The 17,973-nt window shown below is 38.5% G+C and overlaps 1 protein-coding gene across 1 annotated transcript in view; it reads right to left on the bottom strand.

The window, feature by feature from the left end:
* Positions 1-8,729, bottom strand: part of LOC140139393 (guanine deaminase-like) — a 24,969-nt gene extending 16,240 nt beyond the window's left edge. Inside the window, exons 1-4 of the mRNA XM_072161186.1 lie at positions 8,211-8,729; positions 6,995-7,083; positions 4,473-4,644; positions 1,749-1,836 (exon numbers count right to left, since the gene is read on the bottom strand). Of these exons, the coding sequence (XP_072017287.1) occupies positions 1,749-1,836; positions 4,473-4,644; positions 6,995-7,083; positions 8,211-8,360 (499 nt within the window). The 5' untranslated portion in view covers positions 8,361-8,729. The remainder of the gene's footprint in view (positions 1-1,748; positions 1,837-4,472; positions 4,645-6,994; positions 7,084-8,210) is intronic.
* Between the last annotated feature and the right edge of the window lie 9,244 nt (positions 8,730-17,973).

Genomic DNA, 17,973 nt, shown 5'->3' with positions numbered 1-17,973 from the left:
GAAAACTTTAAAGCATGTTTTCTGGAAGAAGGAAGCACTTTTATTAAAAGTGTAAAACAAGCCAGGAGCTTTGAAATACACATAAGTACCCCCTCCCCATGTGGGCCCCTCCCACATACCTGAAGGAGGGGGTGGGGGCAAAAATTTAATGAATCATCGTTTTTATATTGCGTATTATATATATCAATTTCGGTCATGTAGGCCATGTTATACAGGCAAAAAAAAACTTTGAAGAATGTCTCTCATGTACAATAGTATAGGAAACTGAAAATTTAAAACCCCTTTTTTAGGATGAAGGAAGCATTTTTTCAAAAAAGTCTAAAACAGGTCAAAAATGGTGTAAAAACCCTCTGGCTTCGGGGGCTTCGTCCACTCGACCCCACCGGGCTTTGCCCCTGAACCCCCCGTTGTTATATGCTCGGTCGCACAAGTGCTCCCGCGCAATATGTGTTCCACTTTTGGGGTTTCTGGGGTTGGCAGGTATGTGATTATTATGTATTACTTTATACTTTCCCGTTAGATAAATTAGAACAGTAGATTAGTTGAGTAACCCTTCCGAATTCAGCAGCTGAACCTGCAGGCTGTAGTATCAATGTATATTTGTATAGGGTAAAACTAACTGGTACTTATATTAAGAGGTACAAACATAACTGGTACTTATATTAAGATGTACAAACAATACTGTTCAACACATCCGAGATATGAGATTTAATAAAAAGTCATTGAAAAGTGTATTTGAAAGTCATTAAAAGTCATTGATTTCACTGTGGTCTTGACACTATGAACCCTGCGTATGGGCATGAAACTTGGTGGGTACAGTCAACATTGCTAGAAAACTGTCTAAACATACAAAATCTTCCAACACACGGCTCGGGTTGTTTTGGTAAAGCAATACCAACACCTGTTGTGAACTCGACACCATGAGGGGATTTTCCATATCCCAACCCGTGCTCTGGGCATCTTGTAAAACATAAACATTACACAGCTGTGCGGCCTATTACATTTCCATATTATTTCCTTCTTTAATCACCCCACACTCCCCATCCACCATCCAGGCTTCGCCCATACAGGGTTCTGAAAAGAAACTCACATTTAAACACAACCACTACCATACCATCACCCAACAACCTTACACACCAACCGCGTATGCCGAAAACCGCGCAACCCGAGAACCGCTCTAGTTTTATATACTGACATGACAGTATAGGCTATATAAATTAGCTACATGTATTTGAATGGGGCTTCAACTTCGTCAATACTGCTGTTTTCTTTGTTCTTTGCCAAGTTTTAAATTTCAAAAATGCCAAATGACAATTTGAATGACTTATTCTTCACTTTTCAGCAATTTATAAACAATTTTAATTTTCTTACACTTGTGCTGGGATCACTGAATGGGTCTTAATTGAAAAGAGTAACACATAAAGCTACATAATTCCCTGAAAGTATCAGTCCCTGCATACCAGGTCAGTCAGGCGGCGGATGACATGATCGAGCCGGCAACTCGTAAAACCGCCCGGCCGTATGGCATTTTCCATATACTCGAGTTAGTTTTGTGGGGTTCATTATCGAACCCCAACGGTTTTAGCTTGTATTTATATTATTTATCAACATAGGCCTATTTGTTTGTGATATTTCAAGCGTTTTAAAATTTCAAAATAATCCCATTCAATTACACAGTTGACGATGAAAATTTACTGAATTTAGGGACTGCACGTCATACACCACCTGAGGTCAGTACGCATTCTTACCTGCAATCTCTGCCAGTCTGAGTGACGCGTGTTTGTGGATGGTGGCATAGTAACACGCAGTTGTTGTGCCTACCTTTAACGTTGTTTCCTGTTTTATACATGCACAAATAAATAAATAAAAGAAAGAAAGAAAGAAAGAACGAACAAAAGAAAGAAAGAAAAATAATGAACAATTTGAAAAGTGATTCAATTTTATTTAAGGGGCATTTTGTAATCCACAGCCTCATCCCCCCACTTTTCTCAAAAAAGTGGCTATTGTGTTGTCCCGGCTAGCTCAGGGAAGAACAGATGATTAATTGTGTTTTCAACTGATGGTGTGTCCCAAGAAGAAATAACAATTCAAACAAACAAATGTTTATGTACAAAAATTTCTTGCACATTTTGGTGGTTGTTTGACCTTCATACCACCTTCCCTTCACCGGAGATATTGTATATTTCCCGGGATATTTCCCGTTTGGGAAATCTTAGGGAATTTCTGGAAATATGAACTTGAAATGAATATAAAATAGTTTCGTTTTAATTTTTTGATGTAAAATAGTAGCCTTGTATGTTCTTTAATTAACTAATAAAACCAAAAGGAACTGTTTTGGGGTTTTTGCCGAATTTAATTAAAATTCATAATTAAAAAAGTAAATGAATCAAATTGAATAAGTAAGTAATAATTGCACAATTAAAAAGGCTGTTTTTCTCAAAAAGGTAGATGTATTAAATTAAGGGCTTTTGCAAACTCTTCATATAGGCCTATATTGAAAAATGTCATAAAAAGAGGATGCTAGGATCACGAAATAATCCTTTTAAATTGAATAAATAGAGAGGAACAACGAAAGAAATCTAATTTTAAACTTTTGACCCCCACGAAGGGCTGAGTTAAAGCACGACACTTTATACTCAAGTTCCTCAGGGTGTATTATCGGCGTCCTCTCGCTATTCCGAAGGTCCGCCATTCCGAAGGTTCGCTATTCCAAAGGTTTGCTTTTCCGAACGTGTAATTTTACCATTCGTTACCCCGGGGCCCGTAAAAAGGGAAGAAAACATACCTTACTATGGGGCAGTAAAAGCAAAGAAAAGGGACCTCAGGGGCCCGTAAAAGGTAAAAAAAGATACCTTGTATTGTAATAAGGCATACTTTCTTTGCTTTAGGGCCTACGGGCCAAGAAAGGTCTCTTTTCTTGTCCATTAGGCCTAAAGTATCTATACTCACTAAGCTCTTTTCTTTCATTTACGGGCCTCATTTCGGAATAAAGAATCTGTTTTAGATTTTGGAATGGAGAACCTTTTTCATATTCGGAATAGAGAACCTTTTTCATTTTCGGAGTAGAGAACACGGTGACTTATTTCGGAATAAAGAACCTTCTTTCGTTTTCGGAATAGAGAACCCATTTTTTCATATTCGGAATAGAGAACCCTTTTTCATATTCGGAATAGAGAACCTTTTCTGTTTTCGGAATAGAGAACCTTCGTAATAGAGAACCTTTTAAATTTTCGGAATAGTGAACCTTCGGAATAGCGAACCTTCGAATAGCGAAGTTCGCCCGTACTATCTTAGGCGAATTCGTTCCTTTCACGCGACTGATTACTAAAACTTTGCCCTGTGTGTCTTTTAAAAGCAATAAATGTATTTCTTTGGCACACTTCGTAAAACTTTTTTTTAAAGATTCATAATGCAATTTGGTGTGTTCAGGGTCCCACAAAATACTGTGCAAACGTCGCTATCCGACCCCTTAAGTTATTCTAACAAACAGAAAGAAAGATTGATCTTTTTATTCATTTAGAGGTTTGAAACAAAAAGTGATGCATAAAAATCTTATGTAGAAAAATTGTACTCTTTTTGCGGAAAGATAATAGGCCTAAAGGGTAGCAACAAAAACCCGCTCACATCGTAGCTAATCAGTCTATGTTCATAACTTTAAAACAGAGAGTATTGATCGAGAAGTTTTTGGATTATACCAAAATGTCTTAGGGGGAATTTACATCTAATTTATTCTACCCTACACAAGAATAATGCATCCAGGTCCGTGCTTGGATACAAAATTCAATGCTGCCCCCCCCCCCCACACACACACGGTCCCCCCGTGAGATGATGCCCGCCCTGATATTTAAGATTTGTATGCCTTTTTTGTACCTTATATTGACCATTGTCGTCAAATTTCGCATACACCCTCCTTGAGAGTTTTTTTTTTTTGGGGGGTCCCCAATGTAAAATTAGCACTGTTATAGTAGTTTTTGATCTTTTCCAACAGTGCTCGAGGAAAGGAGGAGAGCCTCTTTCTTTTTGTTCAAATGTGAGATTCTGAAGAGTAGAAACCCTTAAGGGGGTACTACACCCCTCAATAAATTTGTGACTATTTTTGCATTTTTCTCAAAAACTAATAACACTCTGGTAACAAAAGTTATGTATATTATAGGGGCAAGGAATCCAATTACTACACTGGAATTTCAGTGACCCAAGACAAGTGGTTCGATACTTGTGATCGAAAACGAGATACCGCTAGGATGTACCTCATTTCCTATCATATTTACTGAACCGCTTGTCTTGATTCACTGAAATTTCAGTGTAGTAATTGGATTCCTTGCCCCAATAATATACATAACTTTTGTTACTAGTGTGTTATTAATTTTTGAGAAAAATGCAAAAATAGTCACAAATTTACCACAGGGGTGTAGTACCCCTTAACCCCTAGAGTACTATACCACAAAAGACCAGAAATTTCGACCTAAACTTACCACTACATCATTGTAGGCCAAAGATGCAAATTTCAGATCTTTAAATTTCGACTCCACTGGTATGGTATAACGAGTAAGCCATGATAGTAAAGGTAAATCTGTCCCTGTACCAGCATACACGTATTGCGGTGCGTGAATGTGTGTGTCCACAAAACCAGGCATCAAAAAGTTGCTGAAATAAATGAAGTCAAATTAAAGGTACACATGACCTGACCTAGATACTATTAAGCGACATGATTAGCCCAAATTAGCCTCACTTCCAAGTTCCACCCCTACCATAATTACAAAAGTGAGTAGTACAAGCAAGATAAATTTAGTATAACTAAGGACCATAATGACCTCATCCCAATGGCACAGTTCAATAACCTCAATTAAACAATCATGGTTCTTGAGTTTTTGTACCCAAATTTTCAAAGGTCATTCAATGAATGCGCAAATGTATTGGGGTTAAAGAACTGTGCCTTGATAGATGAGCATGTTGTGGATCCTAGTGTAAGCTAGTATACGAGGGTCATTCAAAAAATTCTACCTCCATTATCACATCTTATACCCGGTTGTTATCTTACGTGCCAGCCCTGGCGTGCCAGGCAATTGAAACTAAATTATACTCTTAGATCTTGACTACAAAATAAAAGTTACTAGTATTTGATTAAAATGTGATTTTTGGTTGTTTAGATGTTGATTAAAAGGAATACAGATATGGTACGTCGGAACCGGTCTGAAAAGAAAGGCTAATTTTGATGATGGTGGTAGAACCTTCTGAATGACCCTCATACGTTGTCAAAATGCCTGAATGTTTTGAATTAGGACAAAAAAGCGAAAAAGGGTGCCACAGTTACTAGGAAAAGAGTTGTATCCCTTTTTGCCTGAGGACGGATCAGCAGATCACAGCAAATTCTAAATAGGGCCAATCTTTACCCTCGCGTACCTGGGCCTCACACGGCTGTTGGAATGTTACTATGGTTTCAAGATCTTTTATGATTTTATCAACATTTATGAATCGGGAAATCATAGAATCAAGCTAAATCTAAGCGGTGTGGCGTGCCCCGGGCGTGCCATACTTGTTCACCCCGTTGTTCACATTTAATATCAATTTTTGAGGTCAGTTTTTAATTTAATCAGACCACGTCACTCCAAGTTTGAGCAATACATTTGACACCTGGTACATCCTCTTGGCAACTATAATATCCCTCACCAGTTTGATATACTACTACAAGCCTCACCACAGATAAGGGGGGGGGTGGGGGGGGGCTGGCATTTTCTTCGGAAGGGGGGGGGGTCCTAAATTTACAAAAAGTCAGCATCAATAAAATTTTGCCCCCCCCCCCCATTTCGGCAACAAACATTTTGATACAGATACCGGTACATCACATGCACCTTAAAGGAAGGTGACCTGATATATTTGGAAAATCAAATTCTTTAAAACTTTTGTAGGCCCTATAACATAAAATGTTGTCCCTTGTAAGAATTCATGCAAAAAGAACATGTAAATGTTCCTTGTAAATGCGACTAATTCCTTATGTAATTACTGAAATTTAATACAGCGTGAAACTGGTAGTAGTCTACAATGTTTTTATTAATGATTATCATCATGATCATGCAATAAATTGATATCAAATGAAATATCCTATTTTTCCGATTAACATACTGAATTTAGGCGTTTCAAATCAGCGTATATCCGAAGATATTATCAAAAAACTGTTGAATTAGTCTCAAACGAATACCACACTTGAGACTAATTCAACAGTTTTTTGATGACTTCTTCGGAACGATTTGGAACGCCTAATTTCAATTTGTTAATGCAAAAAATATGAGCTTTCACCTGAAACCAAAATCTGCATTTTGATATCTAGAGTAAAGTTGTGGATGAGTCTGTCAATCAGGTTACCCACCTTTAAACACTTTCTGTGGTTATCTTGTGACTCCCTACATTTTGGTCATCAAAAATTTTATGACCCCCCCTTATTTTACTTTCCAAAAATTAATGACCCCTCCCCCCCTTTCGAAAGAAAATGCCAGCCCCCTAAGATGATGATATTTTCGCTTAAAAGTTATACGAGTCCGTTAGCCTCAATAGTCTATTACCCAATGAATATGAAACTACTCCGTCAAATGGTTGATAATTCCCGCAAACACAAAAATGTTCTAACAACGTTTATATAAATGCGTATAATATAAACACGTTTTGGTTTTCAAAACGTTTTAAGAACATTTAAATGTCGGGTTATATACAGATCAACAAAACAAACAGTTTTATATGAAAAAACACTGCAAAAACCATTTTTAAATGTCAAAAATAATGATCTTTGTAATGTAAAATATATTTGGCAAACATTTTTGCAAAATATTTAGTCAAATCATGGTTTTGCATAAAGTGTTTGGAACGTTACTACAACGTTTTATATCCTTTATACATGTATAGGCTACATGTATCCTTTATACATGTAGGCTACATGCAGGCCTATAGCCCGACCGTTTTCCTTAAAACGTTTTGTGTTTGCTGGTTCAACATGCTTACTTACCCCTTCTGCAGCTGCCTGACTTCATTTTGCTGAAACCCATGTCTGTCAATCAGATTTGACAGCTCTGAACTTGGCGCAACAAAAGCAATCTGCGAAGTTTTAATCAACATGAGATCGTTAATTTAGAACTTTTTTTCTAATTTTAAGTATCAATATGAAGCTACATTAGGCCTATAAGTGAGATCTTTACCATATAATTTAAAATTAAACAATTTCAATTCATCATTTGTAAAAAACTAACACGTAGTAGGCCTAAACTTCTATTACGTGTACTGAACTTGAAGTGACGTATAGCGAACCTTATTTAAAATTAGAGATAGCGAACCTTATTTGAAATTAGTGATAGCGAACCTTAGAGATAGCGAACCTTAGAGATAGCGTAGAGATAGCGAACCTTAGAGATAGCGAACCTTAGGGATAGCGGACCTTATTTAAAATTAGAGATAGCAAACCTTAGGGATACCGGGGTTGTTAAAATTAGAGACAGCGGACCTTATTTTAAATTAGTGATAGCGAACCTTAGAGATAGCGAACCTTCAATAAATTAGTGATAGCGGACCTTATTTAAAATTAGAGATAGCGAACCTTATTTAAAATTAGTGATATCGAACCTTAGAAATACCGAACCTTATTCAAAATTAGTGATATCGAACCTTAGGTATAGTGGACCTTTTTTGTAATAGTGATAACGAACCTTAGGGATAGCGAACCTTAGAGATAGCGGTCCTTAGAGATAGCGAACCGTCGCCATTATGACTGCTACTACAAATATCTTTCAGCCCCCCCAATAATCCTAGGTGAAGTTAAAAAATTGTGATAAAATCCCGGGGATAAAATAGAGGGTGTTTGGGACCTCACCCCCCATGGTGGCCCACCAAATTTATTTAAAATTTCAGCCCCCCCCAATATTCAAAATCTTCCTACGCCAATGCACCATATCATGGAAAACTTAAGTGGTCCCTTTGATCATTTTTTTTTTAGTTGGACCTTCTGAAGCTACAAGAAGTCTTATCTCAGCCTGACAAAAATTGCTTGCCGCCTACCCCCGGCCTGCCGAATAATTCTTTTGCGCCCCTCCCTAATTTTGCCCTCCCCAGGGTTCATAGCAAATCATTGCACAGCCCCTATCATGCTTATCGCATCATGAAGGTAGTAGATCGCATGGAATTTCTATGAGTTTCATATCAGAAAGAGCTTTAAAGTACGGCAAACTCACCTTGCCTTGACCAACACCGATTACATGGTCCTCCAAAATCAGAAGTGGGTGATCATTTGTTGCATGAATTAATGTTCCTTGGAAGATTTGTAAATCGTTGCCGTTGACGCTGAAATGATCTTCATTTGAAGGTTTGTTGATACCGTTCATCGTGCCGTGCACGGTCAAGTTGATACCGGTACTGGACCCTGGTTGATTATTTGTACTACTATAGGCAAAGGCCTATTACCCGGGAGTTTACCTTTCTCAAGGTTTTGCCCTAGCTATAGCTGGGCATGAAATAGCCCCGGATATATGTATAGCCCTGAAAATTCCTTCACTACAGCCAGCAACAGTTTACGATACAGCAAAAACATGCACCAAAGCAGAAACTGTAGTGCAAATTCTAAATCGATGCAACATATTGTTTTGTTGGGTTTTTTTTCCTGCAGTTCATTCTATTCGGTAGTTCATTGTGTTCTTCCACTAAAAGCTACTCAAGATAAATATAGCTCCAGAACAAGTGCAATCGTGCAATGCAGCCAAAATAATATTGACACGTTAGTCTGCTGCAGTGGCGCTGCACACAGGCACGGCGTGGGATGTGTAGCTTAAAGTTGCTCCATGCTTAGAGCCAGAACCAGAGGGTGAACAGCCCGAGTGAACACAATTTTATTTTTGAGATAATTCGCGGAAGTGAGGATGTAAACAGGATTACCTACCATAGCAATAGGATTAACAATTTTTGAATATATCACACTGCACTAGTACGTTCACGCGGTACCTCTGCATTGAAGGACATCGCTGGCACCTGTATGATTTAATAGGCCTAGTATCTTTGAAAAGAGCAGTATTGTATTCAATCTATGATTGCAGATATGCCTATTCAGTATCGAAGTTACGTAATGTTACTATGTCAACGGGATCACGCGCTAGAGTAATGAACCACGATCGAAATGATCACCACATAAAGTATATGGCACTCGAAGGCATACCAAAGTAGCGTGATCCGGCAACCAAGAGAATTACGTAACCACTTCGATGCTGAATACCAGGTGATGAGTGCAATCTACTTGTGCAAGGCGATATATTCAAAATTTGTTACACCTATTCACCGTAGAAGTGACATAATTAATCGGATTAACTACCATAGCAATCGAGGAATGCACTACAACATTTACGCGGTAGCGGCGGTACATATGCATTGAACCATAGGCCTAGATGTCAAAGGGTCTTTTTATCTTTTCAGTTTCCGTAAGTCTTTTGTTCAGATACGAAAACGCAAGGGATTCAGTAAGTTACTGTAATCTGACTTCTTTGTTAACTCTGAATAGAGAAGATGTAGTACCAATCAGCTTATTTCAATACAGGTGATTGCTTATGTCAATAAAACTGCGAGAAAAGATTATGTTAACACCAGTGTTTTAATGGCCTAGCGCCCTCTCTCTTTAACATTGGTAAATTGATCTACATTAATTTCACAAAATGCATGCCAATCCGAATAACAAAATCCACTTTTTTCTGTAAAAACGTTGCAAATAAGCCCTAACATCACAAAAGGTCCGCTTATGAGCCTGTCGAACCCTAAAGCACTTGTGCATGACCACAGTGTCGCCCTTCCATCAATGTCTATCTCCCTATTTTGTTCCTCCTGCCCCCTCCCCCCCCCATGATCAGTCTCCCCACTCCCTCCCCAGTCCCTACTCACTCCTCTCGAGTTCTTCTCTTTCTAGTCTTTCAGTCTCTCCTCTCCTCTCTTTCTTCCGCACCCTCCCACTCTCACTTGTTCAGTCTCAAGTATTTCCCTCCCTCCCTCTCTCCCTCTCCATCCCTTGCGAAATTTATCAGTATGATCCATGACTGAAAATAAGCTCTGCAAAAATATAAACATTTAAAATAAACCCGAGTCTTGCATATAGACCCAACCAATTATCAGATTAGCTTACCATTGGTACAAATGAATAGAATACATTATCTTTACTCCAATGCAATTCCTTTGTATTGCATTTCAATATAAAACATGATTACCAACTCACCACTTGAACGCGCCTCATTGGGAGATATTTGACCATTTTAGACGCTCGTTTCATCGCCAATATGAAAAACTTTTGCTTATAACTTGGCAATATGGTTAGTATATATTTCAATGCAAGACAATTTTTACGAGGCACTTACGTCTAGGCGTGAGTGCATATACACCAAACACAAGTCAATTGAAGCCGTACAATTTCCCGCGAATTTAGGACCGTAAAATTTAGACTCTTCTTTTGTCTAGATTAGCACCCAACCGCACATCTCGAGGTTTTATGTAAAAAATCAATATAACTTACAAAAACGAAAACTGAAATTCACGAGCTTCAAATTTTCAGTAACTAACAAAAGGCTAGAATAAAAGATTGGTCATACCTGGGAGACTACCACTTCAGAATAACAATGACTTACAAAAACTATTACGGATACGGAAACAGAAACTGAAAAGATAAAACGACGGAAAGAAAGGCTGATCACTCGCACCTGCGGTAAGATTAGTATCTTAGGAGCGATATTCTATTCAATCAATGTTTGCTGACATGATTAGTGCAATCTGCTTGTATAGTGCAGGGCGATCTACTCAAAACTGTATTCCTCTGTTGCTATGATAGTTAATCCGATTATCACGTCACTTCTATGGCGAATTGCTATGGTAGTTAATCTTGTTACATCATCACTTCTTCTACGGCGAATCCCATAACTATTCGGTATCTATTTTATAGTCCTTTATTTTACATCTACTTAGTTTATAGTGGCTGTATACGGAAAGATTATACTGCAATAACAATTCTCGCTATTCGCAATAAGGGCGCCGCCAGCGGTTTGCGATGTAATCGTGATGTATCATGGGAAAATCGTGATGTATCATGGGAAAAGGTCGACATCCAAGTCCGCGCAATACGAATATTACCATGCTATTACATAGGAACACGTGACAATATTTTTTAGTTTGTCAATATAACGGTATTACACGCAAATCGATAGAGAAAAAATTAATTGTGCACATTTCAAATCACATTATTAAGTATTATTGAGTATCGATTCGCGTGTAACACCTTTATTTTGACAAACTAAAAAATATTGTCACGTGTTCCTATGTAATAGCATGGTAATATTCGTATTGCGCGGACTTGATGTCGACCTTTCCCATGATACATCACGATTACATCGCAAACCGCTGGCGGCGCCCTTATTGCGAATAGCGAGAATTGATTTTGCATTACATATACGCCAATATACGTTAAATACCGGATAATCTGGCTCACTATAAACACTCGGTACTTGAGAGTAGCCTTTCCCATGTGAAGTGTGTAGCCTATGCTGGTTGATTGGAAATACTTGCAATGTTTCTATAGAGAATTCATTAAAAAGTATGACACGGACGTGTGTTATAATTGAAGACCGAATTAAAGCCATAATGTGTGATTTGCTTCACAGCGATGCCCTCAATTTTACTCGGATTTCTACTTTTTGCATAATTAAATACCCAGTGGTGTTACTGGTGTACTAAAATACCACGTAAAATACTAAGCCTGAAGTGCTTTAATAACTTTTTATATTAAAACCGGGTCGACCCGGTTTTATTCAGAGTTCATCGATCGACTGCTTGCTAACATCTCCCGTGGATGTCAGCTTATGTGTACTGTATACACGTCGAGCGCGATGCTCCGTGTAGTATTAGGCCTACATGTTACGATCGGCGAGCGTAGTACACGCATTGTAGTACAACAAGCGCTGTAATGAAATCGCAATTTTCTTCGTTATACCTCACACAGTGTCATCGACCCTATATCTTCATGGCAGAAATCGCCATGGTAGGTTGAATCCACAGCCACGATTGACCATTTGGTTCAGACCTTTGAAGCTCTTTGAGACGAATAATTAGTCGAGGGACATGACTAAGGCTACTCACAATAGCCGGGTAATTGATCTTGGTTGTGCGTGAATAAGCTTGTATACCCCATTGAGGTCAATGGTCATCGACTTTATACTGCCTAGTAGTGAGTGCAGCTGTACTACACGATGTAGTCCATACAGGACCAACGCAATATAAAATTAGAGTTTTGGTCCGATTTTGAGTTCAAAGCGCACGGCCAATTTTCAAAGCGCATTCTAGCGACCATCATATCTGTTCAACGCGTATTTTCAAGTGTATGAGACCACATCTGGTTTCTTGAGAAAAATTCATTTACGGGAGATATTCATCATTTTCTAACCCGGTATCCGAAGATTTTCGTCTGATATCAAAATCGTGCATAGCAATTCACGTGTATCGATCCCGTGTATTCATTTTAGTGTCTCTGCTACACCAAATAATTATTAGCCAGGCGGTGTCGGTGTGCCTCATTTGTTTGGTTCGAAATTAAAAGAGGATAATGTGATCAGTGAAAATAAACATTTAAATAGGAATATATATTCTTTATGCAAATCACACATTATTGCTTTAAAAGACAAGTTTGCGTCTGACGTCAGGGCAACAGCGCAGTGTGATTGGTTGCTGACCTGCGCAGTATGGCATTTTTGGTCTGGTTGACAGGACGTCAAAGTGGTCAGACGCAAACTAGTCTGTATAATTCGGGCTTCAATAAAGTACATATAATGTATATGTACCTACTACTTTGATCCCATGTGGATAAGACAGAAAGCTAAGAAATGTAGTTTTGTACCCCCCCATCCGCCCATTTTGTACTTTTAAGATCTTGTTAGAAAGAGGATGATTCTAAAGTACAACTAAAGCAACCAAGAAAAATTTAAAACTTTCAACAGAAACTGACGGCAAATAAATATTTTCGGTAACTGTTACCACGGGGATGACACTAAACTCACGGTTGTTCTATTAAACACGCAAAGCAATGACAAATCCCGCTGGTTTGCTTGGTAGAAAATGAGTCCAGTTATTGATCGGTTATGAATATTCATGTTCGACCCCTTGATCATGTTAATTACGGTTGACAAATAAAGCCGCTATTCAGTATGCGAACTTTGTCTGTTCAATGCGAGTACCAAGCTGAAAGTGCGCCCGCTATGAGAGCTGAGACCACTGACCTCTGCACCCGTAATGGCGGACTGGTATTTCCATTAGGCACCAGAGATATGTTTTTTATTGAAAGTCTGCTAATTTGAGAAGGGAATGACTTTTTACAATAGCAATGTCGAAATTAGGACTTGCTGTCAATAATGCGATGGAAATTCAAGAAGGTATGAAATACAAGTAGTATTTCAAGTCATAATCTTTTACACCACATCTGACCGATCAGAAATGAAGACCACTTCATCCCTTTCATAGGTCTATCACCAAACGCCGTTGTGGAAATTACGTAACCAATGTCCTTGAACATTTTAAGATCTACGGCTGTTTTGACATAATATAATGACATTGTGGTACTCGATTATATATCTTTGGGAATTAACATTTCTTTTCAAAAGCAGACCAATGGTGTTTGCTTGAAATGAATCTGATATAATTCAATATTATTGGAATTGAATTCTACATGCAGCCAGGGACGGCCACGCTGGCACCATCTATAGCTTCAAGCTGCTTCAGTCGGCGGAGCTCTGCACTACAGACAATAAAAGGCACGTAAATGTCACATTTTATAAACTTAATACATTTAATATCACCCCCATTGTTGTATAAAGAAATCGTGTACAAAATATACCAGCTTATACCTATACAGAACGGTGATTTATGCATCAATTAAACATGCCTGTACACTTCCACTGGTTCGAACAGGCTCCGTCTGCATGCCATGACTAGCGCCATCTATACGAGCTGAGGCCAAATTTAAATAACAATACGCTATTTAAATAACAGTGCAGCTCATGCTAATGAGATAGTGCCATTTCCTACCAATTATTCCATGCTGTTACCAGAGAGTAGTTATTCTTGAGAGGGCACTCACCTCATTTGCATGGCAAAATTACCCGTCTCCTCTGCAGCCAATTTGGTTTCGCTCCATCGAAATCAAGCTGGTCACGGAGGAGACTACCTTCCTTTGTGTTTGTTCATTTGTGTATGGAGAGCCCTTCTTGGAGTCCGTTTGGACTCAGGCTACGCTCTCAGCTAGAGTCCGACGCTGCATTGTACTAGAAACACCTTCTCTGTGAACTCGCTAGAGCAAGGAAAATAAAAACTGGTTTCATTACTATCTGTTTTTGAGCTTTTTTGCAGGTCTGCGACCATGGTGTTACCACAACTGTCTTTGCGTCATTAACATGTGCTGGAGTCTAGCACAGGTCAACCAAAGTCCCGGATTTTAATAAGACAATAATGATTGACACACACACCAGGAAGTTTCTCATCCAAAAGAATGAGAAAATTTAAATTCTCACCATTTTGGCCGTTTCTAATCAAAATGTCCGTTTTCTCATCCAAAACTTCCTTTAGTGTATTAAGTTAGCTTAGGCCTATTGATCCTAAATTTGCTGGTAGGGTAAAACTCGTTTTAGGGGGGTGTTTAAAAAAGTTGGCCACACATGCGTCAGGCCTGAAATTTGAGACTCATTTGGTCACCGTCCTAAGCGTCCTTGCCCACACGAGTCGCCCAGGAGTAGGCCCTACCCGGCATTATTAATTATTAGTGGTTAGCCTCCCTAAATACAGTCGCTTATCGTGTTGTCAATTATCGTTACTTGTGTCCATGGATATGACCCCATGTATAAGTAGTCTTCATAGAATTCACACAGTCTATGCCATGTCATTTACGGATACAAAGAGGATAATAATGTTGAGGGCGCCCACAAAATCTTACACCGTCTTACACAATGTTCCAAGGCAAAGTTCAGTTTAATATTTACTCATCGTACAAATACAGACGTTTTATTATGTGATGATGTTGTCTGGATGGGTGGACAGTTGTCACACTGTGGAAAAACAACAACCGGGAATCCGCATTCATTTACAAATAGCATTAAATTAGTATCACATAGTGGCCTCCGTGCAGTGGAAAACCTTAATTCTTTCATCAAAAAGAAATGAAAATGACAAAAAAAACGGATCCACCTGTACGCCTATAAAATGGGCACAAAAATTTGTCTCAAATATGAATGAATTTTAAGAAACATACGGGATATGATGAACCAATGACCTGACGCCATGATAGTATGATCTATTAGTCGTTTTATATACAATGTATATACCGTGTTGTCATAATACCAATATTTGACATACTATATAACGAGTAATATTTAGTATTGTAAATATGCAGTTCATATGCACAAACGAACACTGATCTTTATTATATTCAGGTTGTTGTACATCTCATATAACATGTCATATAGGAGGTCATATGTGTTGACCTTCTCCTATTGTATTTGTTCATCTGTGTATGGAGAGGATTAGCGCCATTAAAACTCCATCAGTATTTGGGCGTAGTTCAGTGAACTCACCAGATTGCTATTCCGAGTACTTGGATAAATACAGATAATATGTATTAATGGGTCGAGGCGATTGCATTGAAAAACTAATAAATTATTCATAACAGTTACGTAATCAATCGATAGTGCGGACACTTTTCATTTACAAACCACCAAAATTCGTAATCTTTTAGCGTTGGAAAAGAAACCACGTGAATAGAGTGTCATAGCCCTGCTGTTACTATCCTCAGGCAGTCAGTAATGACTGGCTGCCTCTCGTCTTCACACTTGGATGATTTTGGTGTTTCTAGAAGACAGTCGTAAATTCTCGAAAGATCTCGGCCCGTTGAGCTTGACTCATTTCTTGTCTGATGGCCATGGACTCCTTTATCTTCCGATTTAGGAACTTACTCTCATTCTATCTTCACAATCCTAATATTGGGGGAGTCCAATTTGTGACCAGTGTTCTTAAGATGTCGCAGAACTCTTAAAAGCACTTTTGCTCTCTGACGTGTGTTCTTGATCTCCCAGAGTCTATGCTGTCCCCGGGAGGCTGTCTCAGGCTGATGTATACAGTACACCACACCTGATTGCACAGGAGCAACAAGCTGTTGACGGAGAGCACTAAGCGGTTTTTAAACTGTATAACGACATAACGAAGCTAAATTTTGGGTGGGCCGGCTAGGAGCGGATCTCTTAGTGTGGTAGCTGAGGATCAAGGATGTGAATAAGGGTATTATAATCTCTTAATGTGGTAGCTGAGTATCAAGTGTATGAGTGAGGCTATTATAATGGGTATCTGAGGGGCAAGGATATGTAGGAGGGTATTGTAATATCTTAGTGTGGTAGTTGAAGATCAAGGATGTGAATTAGGGTTTCTAATCTCTAAGTGTAGTAGCTGAGGATCAAGGATGGGAATGAGGCATTATAATCTCTTGGTGTGGTAGCTAAGGATGTGAATGAGAGTATTATGTAACTTATATAGTCTCTTAGCTTAGTGTATTAGCTCAGAATCAAGGTTTGTGAATGAGGGTATCATAATCTTTTAGTGTGGTAGCTGAGTACCGTATCAAGGATGTGGGGGTATTATAATGGGTATCTGGGGATCAAGGATGTGAATGAGGGTATTGTAATATCTTAGTGTGGTAGCTGAGCATCAAGGATATGTTGGAGGGTATTATAATTTCTTAGTGTGGTAGCTAAAGATTGTGAATGAGGCATTATAATCCCTGAGTGTGGTAGCTGAGGATCAAATATGTGAATGAGGCATTATAACCTCTTGAAGCTAAGGATCAATGATGTGAATGAGGCCTTATATTTTTGTTAATCTTTCTTTATTCTGGATAGCGCCTTCAATACATATGTACTGGTCTCCCAAGAGGTCCAGATAACTGTTACAAACAAAATGTTAACAAAATAAGTATAAAACATTACAAATAATACAAAGAACATATTGAAAAACAATAATGCGATTATGAATCTTACTTAAACAATAGCATTTTTGAACATGTGCAGACTCAAAGAGTCATAATCTAAACCATCCAGCAATACTGATCTCTGTGTTAGCTAAGGATCAAAGATGTCAATAAGGGTATTATAATAGTGTGAGGATCATGTAGGAGGGCATTATAATATCTTTGTATGGTAGCTGACGACGAGGATCAAGGATGTCAATGAGGCATTATAATCTCTGAGGGTATTACAATACCTTAGTGTGGTAGCTGAGGATCAAAGATATGTAGGAGGGTATTATAATATCTTAGTGTGGTAGTTGAAGATCAAGGATGTGAATGAGGGTATTATAATCTCTTAGTGTGGTAGCTGAGGATCAAGGATGTCAATGCGGGTATTACAATACCTTAGTGTGGTAGCTGAGGATCAAAGATATGTAGGAGGGTATTATAATATCTTAGTGTGGTAGTGGAAGATCAAGGATGTGAATGAGGGTATTATAATCTCTTAGTGTGGTAGCTGAGGATCAAGGATGTCAATGAGGGTATTACAATACCTTAGTGTGGTAGCTGAGGATCAAAGATATGTAGGAGGGTATTATAATATCTTAGTGTGGTAGTTGAAGATCAAGGATGTGAATGAGGGTATTATAATCTCTTAGTGTGGTAGCTGAGGATCAAGGATGTCAATGAGGGTATTACAATACCTTAGTGCGGTAGCTGAGGATCAAAGATATGTAGGAGGGTATTATAATATCTTAGTGTGGTAGTTGAAGATCAAGGATGTGAATGAGGGTATTATAATCTCTTAGTGTGGTAGCTGAGGATCAAGGATGTGGTGGAATCATTATAATCTCTTAGTGTGGTAGCTGAGGATTAAGGATGTGAATGAGGCATTATAATCCCGGAGTGTGGTAGCTGAGGATAAAGGATGTGAATGAGGCATT

The sequence above is a fragment of the Amphiura filiformis genome, chromosome 1, assembly GCF_039555335.1.
Source record: "Amphiura filiformis chromosome 1, Afil_fr2py, whole genome shotgun sequence".
Taxonomy (NCBI): Eukaryota; Metazoa; Echinodermata; class Ophiuroidea; order Amphilepidida; family Amphiuridae; genus Amphiura; species Amphiura filiformis.
This window is presented reverse-complemented; position numbering and strand designations above follow the sequence as displayed.